Source organism: Trachemys scripta, chromosome 2 (assembly GCF_013100865.1).
Source record: "Trachemys scripta elegans isolate TJP31775 chromosome 2, CAS_Tse_1.0, whole genome shotgun sequence".
NCBI classification, from domain to species: Eukaryota; Metazoa; Chordata; order Testudines; family Emydidae; genus Trachemys; species Trachemys scripta.
Genome location: NC_048299.1, coordinates 272,643,536 through 272,667,639, shown reverse-complemented (window position 1 = coordinate 272,667,639; position 24,104 = coordinate 272,643,536). Strand labels below are relative to the sequence as shown.

The 24,104-nt window shown below is 41.7% G+C and overlaps 1 protein-coding gene across 1 annotated transcript in view; it reads left to right on the top strand.

Moving 5' to 3' along the window:
- The window catches only part of TRAPPC9 (trafficking protein particle complex 9), a gene marked incomplete in the record, with an annotated part of 827,606 nt that overhangs the window by 413,597 nt on the left and 389,905 nt on the right, over window positions 1-24,104 (top strand). Inside the window, 1 exon segment of the mRNA XM_034763666.1 lies at window positions 3,277-3,430. Within this exon segment, the coding sequence (XP_034619557.1) occupies window positions 3,277-3,430 (154 nt within the window).

The window sequence follows — 24,104 nt, the reverse complement described above, 5'->3', positions numbered from 1 at the left end:
GAAACGAATGTAGTTCCCTCCAACCTTAGGAAATGTACTTGACACTCCTGCTCTTGGGTGAGTTGTATTGCCACAGGAATTATGCTAACAGCTGGTCTCTTTCATTCTGTCTTGCCTAGGAGCAAAGTCATCAGCAGTCATTCATTTTTTGTTGTTGTCCAAAGTAGTGTATTTTAATTCTTTACTAATTAATTTTTCCATAGCAGTCCATTTCAGAAAGGGCTTCTTATTCATGATACTTTGACAGGAAACACATTCTATTGGATCCAGGAAAACCCATTTCACGCTACATTCAGAAAGGTGTAAATTCTTGTTTTTTATATAATTGTTGTTTATAGCTTAATATCTGTTTGTTTAGCACACACTATACCATAATATTTTAATTTGTTTTCATGCCTCACCATATGCTTGATAAAGTAATTATGTTGAAGCTATAGACTTCATGAGTTTTGCTTATAAATGTTTTAATGTACAAAATCTACACGGCTGCGTGGAAATTGGGTTCTTTTGCAGTTATCTCATGTGCATGAGTAAATATAGGTTTTGCATTTACAAAATTTGTAGGTTTATGTTAGGAAGTTTGTGTGTGTGTGTTAAGCTACTTTTGGCATAGTTATATTAAACAGCATGTCCACACTCTGGAGTCTTTTATTCATGTTGTAAAGTGACTTGTTGGGGTGCTGGGGTCTTCGTTTGTACATCTATATGCAGGGGCATGTCAGTGTTTAGTGGTAATTTCATCATTTTTTAAGAACCTTTTTTCTATTGGGGCCACTGACCCACAGAAAAAATCAGTTGTGGGCCACGCACAGTCCCGTGCGGGGTAGGGGGGCGGAGGCTCAGGGCTTCCCCATGGCTCTGGAATGGGGCCAGAAATGAGGGGTTCAAGGTGCAGGAGGGGGCTCCGGGTTGGGGCAAGCAGTTGGGGTGCGGACTCCGGCTGGGAATGCGGACTCTGGGTTGGGATGCAGGAGGGGGCTCTGGGCTGGGGTCAAGAGGTTTGGAATGCGGGAGCAAGCTCAGGGCTAGGACAGGGGATTGAGGTGTGGGAGGAGGTTTGGGGTGTGGGCTCTGGGAGGGAGTTTTGGTGCAGGAGAGGGCTCAGGGCTGGAGCACGGGGGTTTGGGTGTGGGTGGGGATGCAGGGAGAGAGCTAGGATGCGGGAGGGAGTTCTGACCTGGGGCAGGTGTTTGGTGTGCAGGTGGGGATGTGGGGTCTGGGAGGGAGTTAAGATGCAGGAGGGGGATCAGGGCTGGGGTAGAGGGTTGGGGTGCAGGAGAGGGTGCAGGGTACAGGCTATGGGAGGAGGCTCAGGGTTTGGGTGTGGAAGGGGGTTCCGAACTGGGGCAGGGGGTTGGGGTGGGGGGGTGGGCTCTGGGAGGGAGTAGGGTACAGGAAGGGGTTCTGACCTAGGGCAGTGGGATCTGGGTGCAGGCTCCGGCCAGGCGGCACTTACCTCAGGCGGTTCCCAATCAGTGGCACAGCGGGGCTAAGGAAGGCTCCCTGCCTGCCGCTCTGCACCGGTCCAAGAAGTGGCCGTCATGTCCGGCCCCTAGGCGGTGGGGCCAGGGGTCTCTGCACACTGTGTGCTGCCTGCGCCCACAGGTGCCACCCCGTAGCTCCCATTGGCCATGGTTCCCGGCCAATGGGAGCTGCAGAGCCGGCGCTGGGGGCAGGGGCAGCGCGTAGAGCTTCCCTGATTGCCCCTGCTCCTAGGGGCTGCAGAGACATGCTGGTTGCTTCCAGGAGCTGCACGGAGCCTATTGGACTTTTAACGGCCTGGCAACCCTAGCTTCCTCCCACAGTGGGGCGAGCCAGCACTTGTGACTCCAGCCCCGAAGGACTTGCCATGGGCTAGATGAAATGAAGCAGCGGGCCGTAGGTTCCCCACCCCTGTTTTAAGTTATGAGTTTCATAAGTATAATTTTTGAAGGAAACAAAAGTTAAAATTAATTTCAGGGACATATTTTGATATTCCTACAATTTTTTTTCTTTTTTTGGTTTTCTTTTACATTTACTTTGATGCTGTATGGGGTTCAGTTGCTAAAATGTAATTTATAGTGTTTTCTTACTAGCGTACTCATATTTTAAGCAGGGTGGATTTATTTAAATCAAAGTGATGTAAATCACCGATTTTAATCATAATTTAAATAAGCAACAAGAAACCTTGATTTAAATAATTATTTTTAACTTAACTTCTTTTTTTGCATTTGCACATTTTAGTTATTCTCCTAAAGAAAGATTGATTCTCGTGGTTGATAACCATTAAAGCATGTTGATTTGCTACTAAATATAGCCTTTACATTAAATGTGGTGCTTCCTTTTGCTAACCAGGAGGATACACTATAGCTATACATTTATTTAAGCAGTTATATAGCTTAAATTTCATTTATTCACATTCTTAATTTTTTCATTTTTAGTATGTTAGAAAATGAAGAACACCACATTTCTTCTTTACTAAAAAAATTTTTTTTTTTTTACTCGTGATATGTCCAACTCTATTTAGATGGAAATTCAGCAAAAAGGCACAAAACAGCATTTTAATTTTTTTATTAAATAATACTACCTTAATATGTTTAATATCTAAAAGAAAACATTTATCACAACATACGTTTCATTTAAAGCTAACTGATTTATTAAACAAGCAAGTATTATCTGTAGTTAGTGAATTGAACTGATTTTGTGGTTGCCATGTCTTTCAAGATTTTAGAATTAGTAGATCTCATCCTCTCTCACTTTTGATTCAGAGACTGAAAGAAGAAAACAAGCTTTCCTAGCTTTTCAACTCCCAGTTGGTTTCTTAACTTTGAATTAAGTCATTGAACTGAACTAAAATAAGTTGAAAAACTGAAATGAAGAAAGTATTATCTCTGCTGAACCAAGTTTTAGGGATGTAACCATTTGTCCAAATGTTGTTATTGCATCCTATGTATCTTCATCGCTTTGGAAAAGTAAGTCCTGCTGGTAGGTTTTCTAGTGGCAGGTTTGTTGAGTTTTGAGGAGCCCCAGTGAAATGAACAGGTTTCAGGGATGAAGGGATCCCCAGTGTTTTCTCAATTTACCAATATGGATCTTTGATCATAACTTGCTTTCAATGTTCTGTACTATGAATCATAGTATTAATGCATCATTGTGATCCAGATTACTCTTACTGAAGCAATATATAATACCTTTTTCTTTGGTTTGGTAAAGGTCTGTGAAATGATCTGCGGGAGACATTCCCACAAAATTGTTGTATTAATTCTTTTCTTTTCTTTCTTTTTTTCCCCATGTCAGTATGGCTATCCAGGTTGACAAGTTTAATTTCGAGAGTTTCCCAGATTCCCCTGGTGAAAGGATACAGTTTGCAAACCCAAAGCAACTGGAAGAAGAGAGACAGCAGGCAAAAGGTCTGGAGATCAACAGCAAGTTAGATGTTTGCTGGAAAATTATATCCTTTAATAAATGCTTGATATATATAGCAGCCTTATGACACATTTTATTTTATAATATATATCACCATTTAATAAGGTTACTGAAAGGGAAAACAATTAGAACTTAACATAATTATAGACTTCTTAATTAATTGCACTATATTTTATTTAGATTTTTCACGATGTTCAGGTCTTAATATAATGGTTGTCTTAATCTGAGTCATATGGGTATGCTGCAAATCCTGTCTATTTCCCCAATTTTGGGGGAATGCAGAAGAGCAGAGAAGTTTGGTGTTATATAAAATTATATTAGTTCTCTCCAAAAGCAAAGTCTGCAAAGTGGTAATGAAATCATGATTTAGCCTTAAAATGCTGAGAATATTTTTTAAAGTTATGCTTAGAACAATAGAAATGTAGGGCTGGAAAGGACCTTGAGAAGTCCTCAAATCCAGCCCCATGCACTCAGGCAGGACCAAGTACATCTAGACCATCCCTGATAGGTATTCATCCAACTTGCTTTTAAGATCCTCTAATGATGGGGATTGCTCCCTTGGAAGTTTTTTCCAGAACTTAATTACTGGTATAGTTCAATTTTTTTCCCTAAAATCTAACCCAAATCTCCCTACAGCAGATTAGGCCCATTACTTCTTGTCCTACCTTCAGTCGACATGGAGAACAATTATTCACTGTTCTCTTTATAACAAATATGTTAAGGTTTGAAGACTGATGTCAAGTACTCCCCCCCAGTCTTCTTTTCTCAAGATTAAACTTGCCCAGTTTTTCTAACCTTTCCTCATTAGTCAGGTTTTCCAAACCTTTTCTCATTTTTGTGGCTCTCCTCTGGACTATCTCCCAATTTTTCCACATCTTTCCAAAAATGTGGCGCCTAGAACTGGACATACTCCAGCTGAGGCCTCACCAGTGCTGTATAGAGTGGAAGAATTCCCTCCCATACAACACTCTTATTAATACGCACCAGAATAGTAGCCTTTTCACATCTACCTTACATTGTTAACTCTTATTCAATTTGTCTTCCACTATAACCTTCAGAGCCTTTTCAGCAATATTACCACCTAACCAGTTTTTCCCATTTTGCAGTTGTGCATTTGATTTTTCCTTTCTAAGTGAAGTATTTTGCACTTGACTTTAATGCATATCTCTCCTTCCCCAATCCTTTTTGGAGTGGTCTGTTTCATTATAGACTTATTTTGTAATGGTGCTTTGGCCTCTTAAGGTTCCCTAATAATATGATGATTATAATAATAATAATACATTGCACATATATAGTGCCTTTCATCCAGAGATTTCAGATGCTTTGTCATCACTAATTATTGAAAATGCACAGAAATGTTGTGACATGGGTTTGTAATATTATATATCTCTAATGATGATGTGTAAACTGAACCACAATAAATTGAAAATGACTTGCCATAAGAAGTCAGAGACATAACCAGAAATAGATACCAAGAATCTTTATGCAAAGTTCCATGTCTTGCTCATTAGACATTTCAAAAACAATCCTTGCTATGAAAAATTTCTGTTTAGCCAAATCTCCCATATCATATTGCTAGTAGATTCAACCTTCTGACAGTATTAAAATATTTAAACACTTCCTGATAACATGGATGAGAGTCTTGCATGGAATCGGGTGACATGCTGTAATAATCCTAGTGCCCTCAGACTTTTTCTCCCTGTTATTGAGCAGCAATATTAATATACATATTGCATTCTTTATTTAATTGCAAAAAATATATCAAATAATTTTCTGAGTGACAGTTGTTTGACCTGTCTAGGTGAGGGGCATGTGAGGGACTAATGCCCCATTTGCACCTCCTTCCCCAGCAGAACTAAAAAAACAGAGAGACTGTAGTCTGAATATTCACCTCATGAAAGAGGTGATGTGACCTGTATCTGAACCAGGCCCTGATTGTTATAGACTGAACTCTGGAGCCATCCCTCCAGCAGATTTTTACTCAAAGCACAAGTTGGGTGACAAACATCACACTTCATCTTCTCAGTCAGATTCAAAGCATTCCAAACATTCCTTTACGGATTGGTTTCCTCCAAGAAAATCTTCCTGTAAATCTCTGGTATTGGTTTGAAGCCTCACAAATCTAAATACTCAGTTGTCCCATCTGAGATGGCACTGTTGGGGCCATGAAGATTGGTGTCATCACCTCTGCCAACTCCTCCTTCCTTTCCTCAGCCGATTCCATGTGCTTCAGCACTAATACACTTCTACTCTGCGTGTTTTCTTGTTGGCATAAGTTCTTCTTTGTCTTTTCCACCTGACTCTCCTTTGATGGAGACCTGTGCATTGTTTACTCCATTGACACACCCAGCATGTTGACCCACTCTGTAGTTACACTGGCACCAGTGGTGCCCACGCACTGACAACACACACTAGGACCCCACTGAGAACTGCTCCTCCCTATTCTGAAGAGGTTTGTTTCTTCTTCAGACTCTGAAAGGGAAGAACCCGTTTCTCCTTCCAGATCTTTCAGCTAACCCTACAGGTCTTCCAATACTTGATGTAAAGATCAGGATTGGGTTCCCTACAGGGAGAGTCCAGCTTGGGGTGCCCCATAGATGACTCCATGTATGCCATACCCCCCATAGCCTTATTGGTCTTGGGCTGACCACAGAGACTCTAGACCTCTGTCTCATTTACTTTCTAGGAGGAAGTCTCCACCTTCTTTATTGCAGGAGTTATTTTCTCAGCATCCTGCTACTATTCCTCAATTTGCTGTGCTGGACCCCATGGAGGACAGAGAATTATTGAAGGAGTCATTGGACATTCCTCTCCACATTTCTTCATCCTATGAAGTGGTTATTCTGGTGTCAACACCTCCCATAGAAGACTTCACTTTTCCAGGATCTCATGAGGAGGGTGGCTACCTCTTTAGGGGTCCATGCGGAGATTGTACAGAGTGTTCACACATCCTTCTGGATATTTTACACACTCCTACTCCAGGAAGGGTTGCCCTTCCTATGAGTGAAGATCTAGCAAAGACTCTCTGGCAGACCCTCTCTTATATACCTTGTAAGGCTAAGAAAGTTGACTGATATCAAGTCCCTCATCAAGACTTTGATGATTTCTTTAACCACCCAGTTCCTGATTCTACGCTGATCACAGCCACTAATAAACGGTCTCATCAATCCCAATCTAAAGCCTCTCTGAAGGATAAGGAATTTAATAGCTCAGATTTATATGATTTGTAAGACTTTTTGCACTTCCACATTTGAAATAAGGGTTGCTAGTTATCAGGCTCTTTTATCTAAAAACAATTTTATTATTTCTCTATCATTTCTAAGTTTGCTGATAAGTTGCCAGAGCAGTATAGGGGCCAGTTTCTATCTTTGATTTCTGAGGGTCAATTTACAGCTTGTATATGTCTTCAGGCAGACATAGATGCCGCTGACACTGCCCCACCACTGCAGTCTTTGTGAACCATTCGTCCTGGCTGCAAGTTACTGGCATTCCAAAGAAGCTGCAGAGTACAATAGAAGATTGATCTTTTGAGGCGTCTAAGTTGTTTTCTGCCAAAACAGTCGATGCTGTGTGCGCACTGAAAGATTCTCTCATGCACTAGGAATTTACACTCCAGCTATGAAAACTGTTTAGCCCATAATCTTATTCCACACCCTCTTTCTATCAGAGCCCTCAGTATGCTCCTAAGAGAAGGTTAACATTCCTCCATGTCACCAGCCGTCTGGCTGTGACAGGCCCTTCTCACCAGACAACTGTATCCTCGAAGCATTTGTTTTGACTTCTCAGTCGATGGCGGCGCTTTGATTATTTCTCCTTCCTTTGGATCATGCGTTTCCCTGTTTTACTATGCTTTGGAAAACATCACATTGGCCAAGTGGGTACTTAGCACAGTAAAAGAGGGATATGTTATCCAAGGCACCTCCTTCCCATTCCCCATCCCTTTTCAGGGATCCTTCTCATGAGAATTATGCTGTCTTCTAGAATGAGAAGCTACAGAAGAAAATCCTTACCAGCATAGAGGCTTCTATTCCCAGTACTTACTGGTCCCAAAGAAATCTGGTGGCCTCTGCCCCATTCTAGATCTACAAAAGCTGAACTATTTTATCAAGAAAATCAAGTTCAGAATGGTTATCCTCTCTTCTGTTATCCCTTCCTGGAGATTGGTATGCTTACCTCGATTTACAAGACTCATGCTTACACATAGCAATGAATCTTTGCCTCATGATCGATCTTCAGTTTATGGTGGGCACCAACCAGTACCAGTACATGGTGCTTCTGTTCAGTTTATCAGTCCCAAGGATCTGGGCATTCAAATTTTTCCTTACCTGGACAATAGTCTAGTTCATGCACCATCAAGCGACCAGGTCCAACACATCATCCTAGTCATCAGACTTTTTCTCCCATCTAGGCCTGAAATTATATTTGGACAAGTCATCATTATAACTGATTCAGCACATAAATTTCACTAAGAGCAGACCTCAATACCAGGACAGCCATAGCTTATCTTCCAAAGGAGAGGTATTAGTCTGTAGCCTTCATTTCTGAAAGCCACAAGTCCAACACAATGACAACCATGCATGCCTGCTTCAGCTCCTGGACCACGTGTATGTAACTCTGCATGCCAGATTTCACCTTCACTACCTGCAGGCTTGTTCCACTCAGTATACAGTAGAACCTCAGAGTTACAAATACCTCCAGAATGGAGGCTGTTCATAACTCTGGAATGTTCGTCAAGCTGAACAAAACAATATGGTTTTTCTTTCAAAAGTTTACAACTGAACATTGACTTAATATAGCTTTGAAATTTTACCATGCAGAAGAAGAATGCGAAGTAAAGGCTTGGTGGGGTGGAGACTTGGGTGCTGGCAGCTTGGTGGGAATGTTCCAGGTGCGGAGGTATGAGGGTTGGTAGGGGGGCGGGGATCTGTGTGTGTGTGTGTGTGTGTGTGTGCGGGGGCTGCAGATACATAGGGGTTGGGTGGACGGAGGGGCAGCTCCCTGTACAGTGACCCCTCCCTGTGTGACTGAGGAGTGACTAGAGAGTCCATCCGACCTAAGAAACCTTTCTTAACAAAACTTTTGTCAAAACTGGTAAATTACCACAAAAAGGTTTCAGTTCAAAAATTGTTGTCAAAAAATTTCCAACAAGCGCTTCTACTAATCCTTCACACATCACCAGTGGTGAACCCCCGCAATTTGGGAAACACTACCGTAAAGCTTACCTTTTCCCCTACGCCCCACGGCATTCCTTAGATGTAGTTCAACCCAATAAAAATGTATTTGTGCTGGACTCAGGATTTTTCTAAATCAGACTCCGTTTTGCACTGTACAAGATGCCCCCCACCCCCCCAAAAAAAGGATTGGAAGGGAGAGGCTTTCTGTTCAGTCAAAGCAAAATAGTTGTGCATCTGCATTAAATAAATCAGTATATTACAGGGACATCCTGAACTTTTGTGTGTGGGGAGCTCATTTATTTCATCACTTCATAGCCCAAAAGAGTCTGTTGCTGTTGACATGATCTGTCAGGCTGTAACCTGTTGGTCAGTCCACAATATTATGTGTCTTTTTGGGTGTGGTGTCCATGGAGCTGAGGGGGTCAAGATAAGAGAACTAGCGGGGAGGCTATCTCAGAAAATGTATCTGAGGTATTACTAGATACAGCCCAGTTTCCGTGCTGGTGGGCTCTATACAGAAGGAGATTTTTTCATCTTACCTTACCTAACTCCTCTGTGGACTAAATTCAGATTAATTTCCTGAGGTATTCCATTAACCATACTTTATGTACTTGGATGTGTTTATGAGAGAGATTTGTACATTAGGGAACAATATATGAACAATTTTTCTTGAAGTAATCAAACCTACTCTACAGCTAAAGGGAAAAAAATACCTGGAGCTTCTATGCAATGTTCAGTTTCCTAGAAATGAATGTTGTATTTTTCTATGAGCATATGCAATAAAGGACAGGTAATAAAAGGAGTCATTATAGCTAGACATTACACAGGATCCATCATAATGGGCATTAATGGCACAGGTAAAGCTCTTAATTAATGTTGCCTTATGTCAAACATTTTTACATTTAAAAAATGTAGTTTTGAGTGTATTGCATATGCCATAATTAAAAAGATGAATTTAGTTCTTCATGTAATTTTTTTAAACAAGCCACCATCTGGGTTGTTTAGAGATTATTTTTCTTGAATAACAATATTGTAGTGATAATTGGTTAATATTTTGTGATGTTGTGACACGCCATAAAACCAAAAGGTTACATTTTGTCATTAGAGATGTGTGCAAATCACATTGGCTTCAGTAAAAAGTCAGTGAGAGTTGCAAACATCGGAGGGCAGAATTTGTCCTACAGGAGAGAAAATATTAAATTACCTAATCCACCATGGTCCACATGCTAGTTGACCCCCTCAAATAATTCTAGTAGACTGTTGAGGCATGATTTCCTTTTACAAAAACCATGTTTTACTCTTCCCCAACACATAGAGTTCATCTATGTATCTGCTAATTCTGTTATTTACTATACTTTCAACCAATTTGCCTGGTACTCCAGTTAGGTTTACCAGTCTGTAATTGCCAGAATCACCTCTGGTGCCTTTTTGAAATATTGGCATCACATTAGACATTTTCCAGTTATCTCGTATAGAAGCTGATTTAAATGATAGGTTACATACCACAATTAGTAGTACTGCAATTTCACTTTTGAGTTCCTTCAGAACTCCTGGGTGAATGCCATGTGGTCCTGGTGACTTCTTATTGTTTAATTTATCAATTTATTCCAAAAACCTCCTTTAATGACACCTCAATCTGGGACAGTTCCTCAGATTTGTCACCTAAAAAGAATGGCTCACGTTTGGAAATCTCAAACACGTCCTTAGCCATGAAGACCAATGCAAAGAATTAATTTAGTTTCTCCGCAATGGCCTTATCGTCCTCGAGTGCTTCTTTAGCATCTCAATCATCTAGTGGCCCCACTGGTTGTTTAGCAGGTTTCCTGTTTCGGGTGTACTTTATAAAAAAAAAAAAAAAAAAAAAAAAAAAAAGTTGCTTCTTTAGTCTTTGGCTAGCTGTTCTTCAAATTCACTTTTGGCACTGTACCTTTTAATTTCTGTTTAACTAACTTCCTCATTTTTGTGTAGTTCCCCTTTCTGAAATTAAATGTTATCGTGGTGGACTGCTTTGGTGTTTCCACCCCCACAGGAATGTTAAATTTGATCAACTTATGATTACAGTAACTCCTCACTTAACGTTGTAGTTATGTTCCTGAAAAATGTGACTTTAAGTGAAATGATGTTAAGCAAATCCAATTTCTCCAGTAGAATTAATGTAAATTGGGGGGGGGTGCGTGCGTTCCAAGGAAATTTTTTTTTGCCAGACAAAAGGCATTATATACATTTTAAACAAGCAATTTAATACAGGTATAAGTTTTAAACAATTTTAAAGAAACAATTTAATACTACAGTCATCATTGCTGAGTATGAAGCAATGGAAACATCATTGCTGGGTAGGAATGGGAGGTGCCCCAGCCTTACCCCACACAGGCACAGCCCACTGGCACTGCAGACAATGAGGCAGGCAAGGAGGCTGAAGGTGCCATAGGCTAGAAGAAGCACATTGCGCAGCAGCAGCGGCAGCTTCCCCTACTGTGCAAGCACCAGGGGCGGGGGGATCAACCCTCGGCCTGCCTACTCCACCCTTTCCCCCAGACCCCCACCCTTAGCCTGCCTCTTCTCCCCCTTTACTCCGCACGCCGCATCCTCGCTCCTCTCCCCTGCCTCCTGCCTGTGGCAATCAGCTGGTTTGCGGCGTTCAGGAGGCAGGGGAGGGAGGGGGAGCCTGTGCACCAAGTCCTAGCTCCTCCCCCCTGCCTCCTGAACGCCGCAAACCAGCTGATTGCCATGGGCAGGAGAAGCAGGGGAAGGCACTGATCCGCAGGGTCCTCCGGCGGGTGGGAGGCACTGGGGGGGGGGGGAATAGGGGAGCTGATGGGGGGGCTGCCAGCTGTGGACAAAGGCAGCCAAACGACGTTATAGCGGAGCATTGCACAACTTTAAATGAGCATGTTCTGTAATGGAGCAGGGGGACGTAAGATCGAAACGACATTAAGTGGGGAGTTACTGTACTATTACCAAGTGGTTCATGTATATTCACCTCTTGGAGCAGATTCTGTGCTCCGTTTAGAATTAAATCAAGAATTGCCTCTCCTCTTGTGGTTTCCAGGACTAGCTTCCCAAAGAAGCAGTCATTGAAGGTGTCAAGAAACTTTGTCTGCATCCCATCCTGAGATGACATATAGCCAGTCAAGATGGGGATAGTTGAAATTCCCCATTATTATTGAGTGTTTCATTTTTATAGCCTCTCTAATCTCCCTGAGCATTTCACAGTCACTATCACCCATCTGGTCAGGTAGTTGGTTGTATATCCCTACTTATTATTCAAGCATGGGATTACTATCCATGGAGATTCTATGGTACAGTTTGATTCATTTACAATTTTTACTTCATTTGACTCTGTTTTCTTTCATGTATAGTGCCACTCCTCCACTAGCATAACCTGTTCTGTCCTCCTGATATATTTTGTACCCCGGTATTACTGTGTCCCATTGATTATCTTCATTCCATCAAGTTTCTGTGATGACTATTATATCAATATCCTCATTTAATATGAGGCATGCAAGTTCACCAATCTTAGTATTTAGACTTCTACCATTTGTATATAAACACTTAAAAATGTCACTTTTCAGCTGTCTGCCATTATGTTATGTAATTGAATAGGTCTCTTTTTCATTCAACTGTTTCTCATCAGACCCTACCTGTATTTTATCATCTTTCAGCCTCTCCTCCTTACCTAGGATGTAGAGAATCTCCATTAATAGACCCTCCCCTAAGGGATGTCTGTCTGAACCACATGCTCCTCTGCACCTGTTGGCTTCCCCCCAGCCCTTAGTTTAAAAACTGCTCTACGACCTTTTTAATTTTACATGCCAGCAACCTGGTTCCATTTTGGTTTAAGTAGAGCCCATGCTTTCTATATAGGCTCCTCTTTTCCCAAAAGGTTTCCCAGTTTCTAATAAATCTATCCCCCTCCTCTATAGGCCCCAGTGCACACTGCTTTCCAGAATATTCCAGAGTCTGAGTGAGCCTTGTTCCCTTAAGTGAGAATGTATAGAACCTCATCTTAAACGGTTCTAGTCACAGATAAGTAACCTTCCTTTTTGAATAACTTTACGCCATTCTAAGTGGTTTTTATGGGACACAGAATGATTCTGGGGATTGGTAATAGGATATATTGGCACTCATACTAAATTTTTTTTTTCTTTTAGAAATACCTTAGTTTTTCATTTCCACTATTACCAGTCAGTTCAGATCTGTCACAGATAAATAGTCACAATACATAAAGTGGTACTTTCTGATAATGGTCTGGTTTTCTATAAAAATATTGTCAATTTCAGACTAATTATCAGCCACAAACCTACCACCAGAATAGACACATTTATTTACAACCTCAAACTACAGATATATGTTAAATTACAGTGACAGAGGCAGGTTTTTGATTTTTTTTTCCCTGCATGGTTATTTACAGAAATACCAATTTAAATAGGTACATCTTGCATCAATTTTCTACAGTTCCTAGCTTCTGTTTTGTATTCATTACTAATCAACTTGCCCTTTTTTCCATTTGTTTCGTTTTAAATTTTTTATAACTGCTTTCACTTTTATAATATCTTTCTCCTCAGTCTAGACCCATAGCAGCACCCAGGAGGTGAAGATTGTTCCTTGGAGATCTGTTCTCTAAGCTGTCCTGGTTTTTCTTCCAGTTTGTCTAGTCTAAGCTTTCAGGAGGCAGTTTCTTCTTTAATTTCTCTGGTTTTATTGGCAGTTCTTTGTAACTCATTTTCCAAGTGAGCCATTTGGGATTTTACATCACATACATCTGTAGAGAGGCCACAAATATCTTTGGAGGTTGAATACGCTCAGTCTGTGAGGAATTCTTTCAATGCCACGATATCCTGGGCTATGTTCTGCTGTGCCCTTGTGGTCCCCCCCTTCAGCTGCTTAGGTGATTCCGACTTAGGTCTTTTGTTGCTTCTCATTATTTCATTGGAATCCACATTCAACAGTTTGAAGTTCATCCAGGGGACTAATTTAAATGTTTATGACAGAAACTTAATTGCCAATTTTTTAGGACAGTAATTATTAGAGATGAATTAATATGTGGGGCACGAGGAGATGCAGGACTAGGCAGCCATCTTCCACATGGGTACCATGTGACACCCTGATGATGACATTTTTAAAGTTTTTATTTTTTGGGTTAAGGTTTTTAAAAGTTTTGCTGATAAGTATGTCAATTACACATCCTTTCACTTCTATGGGACATTTAAAACAAGACGAGGCAAAGTAATAGAAAATGTTTTAAGTTATAATCTAGCATTGATAGGGCAATGGTTTTGACAGCCTAATATATCTCTTCCATCTAATTTCTATGATTCATTCCACCCTTATGTGAATCTTGATCAGTTTTAGAAATAGTTTACATTTGCATGCAGATCGTTCATCTCTTGGGGTAGCTTTGTGATTTTTAGAATGCTAAATAAATATTTATGTATAATCATGTTGTACTTTGTAATAAATCTCCTTTACTGCCCCATTTTTTTCTCAAAAAACAAGTGAGGTTTCATTGGTCCATCTGGTTGATTGAGATCATCAAATTGAGTTCATCTTGTTTTTCAAAACCTAAACAAGTGCCTTAAGCAAGATCAAAACAGCACCATAATCAGCATTCCAAAAGTTCAAAATGCAAATGAGAAAACAGATTTATGGTAAATAGTGTTCATTAATCATTTAAAACAGTTTTTCATTAGTATAATTTCTATTTATGAAAATTCGCTAATTTATTTATGCTGAAGTAGGACTGGGATGCATTCATCCACCTGTATTTATTCATACAGAAACTGACAAGTGTGACATAAAAAACATCTTCAGCATGCCTGAGGTGAAACACTGCACAGCAGATAGAAAACAATTAAGGGATTTAAAACGGAAAACAATTTGATAAATCTATACCAAATTCCTTTTTAGCATCACATTTCAAACAATACATTCAGTAGATTGTGCTTTAGTTATATGGTGTCTTCGGAACAACGAGTATACATTGATAAGTTTGGTTAGACTCTAAGAGACAAATTTTTTCCTTAGGCAATATAATTTGTTCATTCAACTGTTTTCGAGATTTTCAACATAAAAAATTATGCAATATTCGCCTCCTGTCTCTTAAGAGAGACACAAAGTAACGTTCCACTCTGAAAAGTTACTTTTTAAAAATGGCATCCATCCTAGGGTGTAGTATTCATTGCCTCTGTGGCTCTAGATCAGTTTTTTTTGAGTGTACAAGTAAAAAGCTAATCTTTTAAATTGCCACACCTGCAGACTCAAATTGGAATCTAAAAGTAAAGCTTTGTTCATTCTAGCGGATGCATGCATTACACACAATAAAAATTTTGCATTTGGAACTTATTTTTAATTTTTCTGTTGAAGGATGGGCAGGCCAGAAGAGGGTTCTGCTTACTCTCATCTTTGTGTGTGGTCTGCAATGCTAACAAGCTAAATACGAGTAGAAAAAATACTTTGGTGGAGAAAGTCATCACATAGGAGACTGAACACATACAGGGAACAGGCATGTTGCGTAAAATTACATCATTGTTGCATGGACACATTTTCAGAGTAATAATGAGTATCCCTTGTACAGTCATTTGAATGTGTACATGTCAAAACAGTTAACAAAGATGAATAAATATTAAGTATCAGAGGGGTAGCCGTGTTAGTCTGAATCTGTAAAAAGCAACAGAGGGTCCTGTGGCACCTTTGAGACTAACAGAAGTATTGGGAGCATAAGCTTTCGTGGGTAAGAACCTCACTTCTTCAGATGCAAGTCATCTGAAGAAGTGAGGTTCTTACCCACGAAAGCTTATGCTCCGAATAAATATTAGTTTTTCCTCTTTCTAGATAGGGAAATATAGACATGCAGAGATTTAAATTACTTGTCGTAGGTCATACAGTGAGCCTGAGGTTGTAATCCAATCCTTCCTGCAATTTAATTTATTTAGAGATTTTACTCCTAAATAAGTAAACTTCTCACTCATCCACGTTTAAATTAAATCTTACATGAAGCCCTGTGACAGGGAATACTGCCCTTCTGGTCTTTAGTGCCAGTCACTTGCTGTAGGATCATCCAGGTAAGGTCAAACCCCACAAACCAGTTCTCCTAGCAGGTCTACAGAGTAGGAAATCAGAGCAGCAGGGTATCTATTACTGGAGAATTGCGAGCTCACTTAAGGTGTAGTGCAATGTAGGGCTCAGTATAAAAAGGAGGAATTGCTTTCTGGAGTTCCTCTTCTCCAGTTCTATCCAAGACTCTTCAATATGGCTTCTGACTCTTGCACTGAGCGGAAACAGCTCTTGCCAAATATCTACCAACCTCTTTCTAGTGAAATCGAAGAACCAGTACTACATCTTCATCCACCTCGATTTGTCACCCGTCTTTGTCACAGATGACCATGCTCCTCCTCTTGAAATGGTATCTTTCCTTTCCTTCTGTGAGACTGTTCTTTCTTGGTTCTCCTGCTACTTTTCTAATCACTGCTTCAGTGTGTCTTTTGGAGGATCCTCTTTATATCCTCTCCGATTTCCTGGGGGGATTAAACAAGGCTCTGTCATTGGTCCTCTTCTCCTACACCCTATCTGTGGGTAATCACCTCTGCAAAAACAGATTCAATTACCAATTTGATGCTAAAATTCAGTTTTAACTTTCTACTCTGGTTCTGTCTCCATCTGTCCAAACTAAAATCTTGGCCTGTGTCTCTGACATCTTCTTGTGGATGTCTAGCTGTCAGCTCAAGCTCAGCATAGCTAAAACAGACCTCTTAATCTTCTCCGCCCAAGCCTTCCCTGCTACCTTCTTTCTTGATCACTGTGGACAACACCAATATTTTACCTGTCACTCAGACCCATAACCTAAGTGTCATCTTTGACTCGGACCACTCTAGGTCTTCACATCCAGGCTACGTCTATGTCTTGCAGATGCTTTCTGCATTACGTTTTTAAGGTACAGCCTTTACTATCCATCTACACAGCTAAAACTCATGTCCAGGCTCTCATCAGCTAATGTCTTGATTACTGTATCATTCTTTATTGTGGCCAGTAAATGCAATCTTGCCCCACTTATATTCATTCAGAATACTGCTGCAAAAATAATTTTGCAAGCACCTTAATTTGACCACATCATGCCTCTTTCCATCCCTTCACTGACTCCGTGTTCTCTATTGTATCAAATGTGAACTACTTGTCTTTACTTCCAAGGCCCTTCATGACCTGTCCCCATCCTTCCTAGGATGACCAGACAGCAAATGTGAAAAATCGGGATGGGGGGTAATAGGAGCCTATATAAGAAAAAGACCCCAAAATCGGGACTGGCTCTATAAAATCAGGACATCTGGTCACCCTAACTATCATCTCTCGTTTTATACTGAAAGATGATCTGCTGCCTCTGATCAGTCCACTTGTTAAATTTTCAGGCAAGCACTGTTGTGTGTTCTCACATTCTTCCCTCACAGCTGTGACAAGCTCCTTGTAAACATCTGCAGTACTAACTCATTATCCTTCTTCAAAATTCTCCTTAAAACTGTCCTTTGCTGTGAGGCCTACAAAAACATTGACAGCACTTAGGCTACTAGTGTGCGGTGACCACTGCCTATCTTGCTGACCATATTGACTCATTTTTCTCCTTTATTATACTATACATGTACAGAGAACTAGAGGAAAACAGTATCTTTTAGTCAATTACCAAATTAATTATCACTTACCGAATGAGCAATTCCATATATTTTAAACATTTCATAAATGGACAAGATATGAATATGATTAAAAAAGCCTATATGTTCAGGTCAAATGTTCTCTTTACACAAATAGGATATAAACACTAGGTATAAAGTCTAGTAGTCAGTGTGGGACTGTGAAAACCATGGATAGAATTACATATGCTAATGCTACATAATATAAATATTTCCAGTGTGAAATGTTTAAAGGAAACCTCCCATGTTTTTCAAGTGATGGTCCTTATGTGTATTCCACATGTTAGTGCACATGCCTGCCAGATGCCCAAGTCTGGAAGTTCTTCAAAGCAGTGTCTGTTGGCCCACCCATGCAGAGTAGCTCTCCTCATGTTCCTAACCAAGGGTATAAGAGGCAGTACAGGTTGACATCGGTCCATTTCCTTCTTACCGTCGCATGGCCTGAGTCAGAATTGTGTCCTCCTTCACTTAGTTGCTTAACCTATATAGAAAACATTTGTAAATAGTTATATTCTTAGACAAGTACTTAGTGGTTAAAAAGTTTATAGTATAGTATAGATTATTTCTTTCTCCCTGGTTGTGGAACGCCTCCCCCGGCTCCACCCTTCCTGAGAGTAGAGGGCACTCTCATGAGCACAAGGACAGATCCTTGTTGAGGACTGTCCAAAAGAAATGTTCTTCCTTCCTGAGTCTGACCAGATTGGGTGAGTTGTCATGAACTAATGTTGGAACCTAAGAAGCCAGCTCCTATGAAGACTCCTAGATCTGAAGGCAAGATATGTAAAAAAAGATCTGCTGGTTCTGTCAATCAGTTCTGTACCAAAGCTTAAGGTTAGATGCTTGCTGGTTCTGTCTACAAGTGCTGGTCTGGACCCATCATTGAAACTACCTTGTCCATCTAAAAACCATCCAGTTGCTACAGATGCACTGGATCCATCATACTTAACTGCAGGAACTCCTTGGACACCAGGGCCAGACTTGTATAACACCGGAGGATATATTCCTGAATTATCAACAGTCTCCACTTCTTTCTGGACTCCCCCTCATAAGTGTGTCCTTACTTCGGAGGATGGACTTACATCACTGTCCTGGAGCCATCTCACCTCCAACCATCCAGTAGGAGTGCCCTGGTACTGACAGCACAACCACTACCAATGGAGCAGTTCTTGGACTTGGATGAATCAGAGCAGATGGCTGCGCCAGTATTCCTTGAAAAAAGCAACAGAGGGTCCTGTGGCACCTTTGAGACTAACAGAAGTACTGTGAGCATAAGCTTTCGTGGGTAAGAACCTCACTTCTTCAGATGCAAGTAATGGAAATCTCCAGAGGCAGGTATAAATCAGTGTGGAGATAATGAGGTTAGTTCAATCAGGGAGGGTGAGGTGCTCTGCTAGCAGTTGAGGTGTGAACACCAAGGGAGGAGAAACTGTTTCTGTAGTTGGATAGCCATTCACAGTCTTTGTTTAATTCTGATCTGATGGTGTCAAATTTGCAAATGAACTGGAGCTCAGCAGTTTCTCTTTGGAGTCTGGTCCTGAAGTTTTTTTGCTGTAAGATGGCTACCTTTACATCTGCTATTGTGTGGCCAGGGAGGTTGAAGTGTTCTCCTACAGGTTTTTGTATATTGCCATTCCTGATATCTGACTTGTGTCCATTTATCCTCTTGCGTAGTGACTGTCCAGTTTGGTCAATGTACATAGCAGAGGGGCATTGCTGGCATATGATGGCATATATAACATTGGTGGACGTGCAGGTGAATGAGCCGGTGATGTTGTAGCTGATCTGGTTAGGTCCAGTGATGGTGTTGCTGGTGTAGATATGTGGGCAGAGTTGGCATCGAGGTTTGTTGCATGGGTTGGTTCCTGAGTTAGAGTTGTTATGGTGCGGTGCGTGGTTGCTGGTGAGAATATGCTTAAGGTTGGCAGGTTGTCTGTGGGTGAGGACTGGCCTGCCTCCCCAGGTCTGTGAAAGTGAGGGATCATTGTCCAGGATGGGTTGTAGATCACTGATGATGCGTTGGAGAGGTTTAAGCTGAGGACTGTAGGTGATGGCCAGTGGAGTTCTGTTGGTTTCTCTTCTGGGCCTGTCTTGTAGCAGGAGGCTTCTGGGTACACGTCTGGCTCTGTTGATTTGTTTCTTTATTTCCTTGTGTGGGTATCGTAGTTTTGAGAATGCTTGGTGAAGATCTTATTTGTACGGTGGTGTCCAGGAAGTGGACCTCCCGTGTAGATTGGTCCAGGCTGAGGTTGATGGTGGGGTGGAAGCTGTTGAAAGCATGGTGGAATTCTTCCAGGGTCTCCTTCCCATGGGTCCAGATGATGAAGATGTCATCAATATAGTGTAGGTAGAGAAGGGGCATGAGTGGACGAGAGCTGAGGAAGCGTTGTTCCAGGTCAGCCATAAAAATGTTGGCATATTGTGGGGCCATGCGGGTGCCCATAGCGGTGCCACTGGTCTGGAGGTATATATTTTCACCAAATTTGAAATAATTGTGCGTGAGGATAAAGTCACAGAGCTCAGCAATAAGTTGTGCTGTGTCATCATCAGGGATACTGTTCCTGACAGCTTGTATTCCATCTGTATGTGGGATGTTTGTGTAGAGAGCCTCTACATCCATGGTGGCTAGGATGGTGTTTTCTGGGAGGTCACCAATGCATTGTAGTTTTCTCAGGAAATCTGTGGTGTCACGGAGATAGCTGGGAGTGCTGGTGGCGTAGGGTCTGAGTAGGGAGTCCACATATCCAGACAATCCTTCAGTGAGAGTGCCAATGCCCGAGATGATGGGGCGTCCAGGATTTCCAGGTTTGTGGATCTTAGGTAGTAGATAGAATAACCCAGGTCGGGGCTCTAAGGGTATGTTGATTTGTTCCTGTGTTAGTGTAGGGAGTGTCCTGAGTAGATGGTGCAGTTTCTTAGTGTATTCCTCAGTGGGATCTGAGGAAAGCGGCCTGTAGAATTTGGTATTGGAGAGTTGTCTGGCAGCCTCCTTCTGGTAGTCAGACCTGTTCATGATGACAACAGCACCTCCTTTATCAGCCTCTTTGATGATAATGTCAGGGTGGTTTCTGAGGCTGTGGATGGCATTGCGTTCTGCACGACTTAGGTTATGAGGCAAGCGAGGTTGTTTTTCCACAATTTCTGCCTGTGCACGTCGGCGGAAGCATTCTATGTATAGGTCCAGACTGTCATTTCGACCCTCAGGAGGAGTCCATGTGGAGTTCTTCTTCCTGTGTTGTTGGTGGGAGGGTATCTGTGTATCAGTGCGCTGTTCAGTGTTATCATGAAAGTATTCTTTGAGTCGGAGGCGGTGAAAGTAGGCTTCCAGATCACAACAGTATTCCTTGAGAAGCTGTTGACCGCTGACAGACAATCAAGGGCTTTTGCTCCCATTATGCCAGATACGAACCCCCCAGGGACCAAAGGTACTGATTTCCTGGGCCTCCTGCAACTGTTTTGATCCCTTTTTCTGGCCTTATTGGCATCTGAGGGATCTTTATAGGTGGTGTGCGGACTCCTCTGAGGAGTTGTACTGATCCTTTCCCTCTTGCCAGCCTGTTCGGTCAATCTACGGAGAGGAAGAGGTGGAACTGGATCCACAGGTTCAAACGGGTGCCTCTTCATCATCCCTTCCTTCTGATTATATGTTTACTCCATATTCAGATAATGTTGGACAATATCACCGCTGTGGTCTACATAAACAAACAGGGAGGCGCAAGATCTCATGCCCTCTGCCAGGAAGCCATCAGACTTTGGAGGAGGGATAGCTCAGTGGTTTGAGCATTGGCCTGCTAAACCCAGGGTTGTGAGTTCAATCCTTGAGGAGGCCACTTAGGGATCTGGGGCAAAATCAGTACTTGGTCCTGCTAGTGAAGGCAGGGAGCTGGACTCGATGACCTTTCAAGGTCCCTTCCAGCTCTAGGAGATGGGATATATGCAGTGTACCTTCCTGGTGTTCATAGCTCCATGAGATACAAATTAAGCAGATGCTTCTCGGTAGACCATGAGTGGGAGATTTACAATGCAGTCCCAAGTGAGATACACAGTGGGATACTCCGCTATAGGACCTCTTTGCATCCCAAACAAACAGAAAGCTCCTTCTATATTGCTCCAGATGAGCCATGGGTTGTGACTCCCAAGGCAATGGTCTGCTGATGTCTTAGACAAATGGCTTCAGAGGTGCCTTTTCTCTCATTCCCCTACTTCCTCAGGTTGTATGGAAGATACATCGCAACAAAGCCAACATCCTTCTCCGCACTCCCCACCGGCCTAGACGGTTCTGGTTCACGGATCTTCTAAGCGTGTCTGCCCACCCACCAATCAGGATTCACCTGGTTTCAGATCTCCTAACCCAAGTCAGGGGGAAGACCAAGCATGGCAATCCGAACTCACTCCATCTCACTGCCTAGTTTTTGGATGGGCATTGAAAACAAAATGCTTGTGTTCAGTCCCCATTCAGGTGATCCTTAACCAGAGTAGAAAAGAATCTACTAGAATCTGATATCAAGTCAAACAGAGATGTTTTTCAGACTAAGCACAAATGCACCAACATTCTCCAGATACTGTAAGCATTTTGGTTGTTCTAGACTGTCTCCTATCTCTAAAGACTTCAAGTGTCTCTATTAGTTTGCTATGAATACACCTAGCAGTGATTAGTGCCCTCCTCTTTCCGGTGGAAGGATGCTCTGTCTTTACTCACTCAGCTACAGTATGATTCATTAAAGATCTGATCAGGAACTTCCCATCGGTGCTTAAACCTACCTCTCAATGAGACCTTAACATTGTCCTGTCCAAGCTCACTAGTCCACCTTTCAAACACATGGTGACTTCTACCATGGCCTACGTATCCATGAAGGTAGTGTTCTGAGTAGCTATCACTCAGCTAGGAGGGTCAGCATGCTTGGCGCCATCATGGAGGACCCACCTTATACATTGTTTCACAAAGAAAAGGTTTCTCCTCAACTACACCCCAAGAGACTTCCCTCTCTCAGTGTCCGATGTTCTACCTGCAAAGAGCCAAACCCATTAAGAAATTATTGAGACGTTCTAACACCATAGCAGAGAGGTTCCATGGACAAACCATATTCTCAGAGAGGATTTACAACTGGGTCTCAGATACATCTTAGAGTGCTACAAGTTAGAAAACATTCCTTTTCCTGGGCATGTCATAGCTCACTCCATGTGAAAATAAGCTGCCTCCATCGCATCCCTATCAGATGTTCCACAACAGGACATTTGCAGAGCAGCCACTTGGAATTCAATCCACACATTTTTGACGCACTATTGCCCTAGTTCATGCCCTGGCCCACGGATGCAGCAGTGAGGTCAGCAGGTATCGCAAGTATGTTTGCTACCAGCTTCCTCGCACCTACTCCAGTCTGAACACTGCTTGCCCATCATCCGTGTGTGGAATACACATAGGGACCATCACCAGAAGAAGCAGTGGAGGTTACTTACTCTAACTGAAGGTTCTTTGATATGTTTGGTGCCTGTCTGTATTCCACTACTTGCCCTCCATCCCTCTGCTTTGGATCCTGTTGGATTTATAGTAAGAAGAGGAACTAGAAAGGCATTGACCTGCAATGCCTATTATACCCTCTGTCAGGCGCAAAAGGAGATGTACTGCACATGTGTGGGACAACAGACATTGCTTGGAAGAACTTCTGGACTTGGGCACAATAGTGTGCATGCATTCCCATGTGTGGAATTCAAATAGCGACCATACATCTCGAAGAACATCCAGTTACAGTAAGTAACCTCCACTTTTTAAAAAAATACATGTCAGGCTCATTCTATTTTATTTTAAAAACAGCTAAATAGTCATTAAAAATGCACAATCTGCAACATAAAACCAATAAATCACATTAAAGATCCTGGGGATAACCCTTTCATTATAGAACAAAAGGAAATTCAGTTTCCCCTTCAGTGGGTGAGAAAAGCCATAGAATCTGAATGCATCTTTCAAGTACATTTCAGTGTATATTGATTTTATCTAATGTTAGCATTGTTTCTTATAAATGATCAAATATGTTGTTCTTTCCTTTGTGGTAGCATCCAGAGGCACCAGGCAGTAATAAAGTTCCATTTTGTAAGGTGGCGTGCAGACACATAGGATGAGAGACCCTACCCCCAAATAATTGCTAATGTAAGGAAATCATAAATTGTACTTCTTATTCCTACAGTTACTGTGCCAAAATAAATAATTGGTCCTCACTCCATGAAACTAAACGTTAAAATTTTACTTATTTTGTTTGTAAGCTCTTTGGGGCAGGGTCTTGTTATATGTTTGTATAGTGCCTAACACAGTGGATCTAGGGCCCGGAGTGCTATTGCAATACAAATACGTGATAGTAACTGAAACACAATCTCATGGTTCTATCCTCCAGACTAACACCTACTACCCCTTGTCTTTTCTAATATTTGTGCTAGCCCAATAATTAAACTGTGACTTTTATTTAATGTATTTAAGAATTAATGTGTAATTTTAAACTGAAAAAATATATGTAAAAATGGTGAGACAAGGTGGGTGAGGTAATACCTTTTATTGGACCAACTTTTGTTGATGAGCAAGACAATCTTTCAAGCTTACATAAAGCTCTGCTTCAGGTCTGGGAATCATACTCAGAGTGTCACAACACACAAAGAGACAGCTTTCTTCAGGACACAACCAACCTTCTTCGCAAACTCTGCAGTGATGTCCAGGTGGCAGGGATGGGAGGGATGTTGGTGTTTGGAGTTAGTTTGTGGAGGAGGTTCTGGAGGAAGCTGGTCCTTTGTGTGCTGTGACACTCTAAGTATATTTCTCAGATCTGAAGGAGAACTCTGTGTAAGCTCAAAAGTTTGTCTCTGTCAT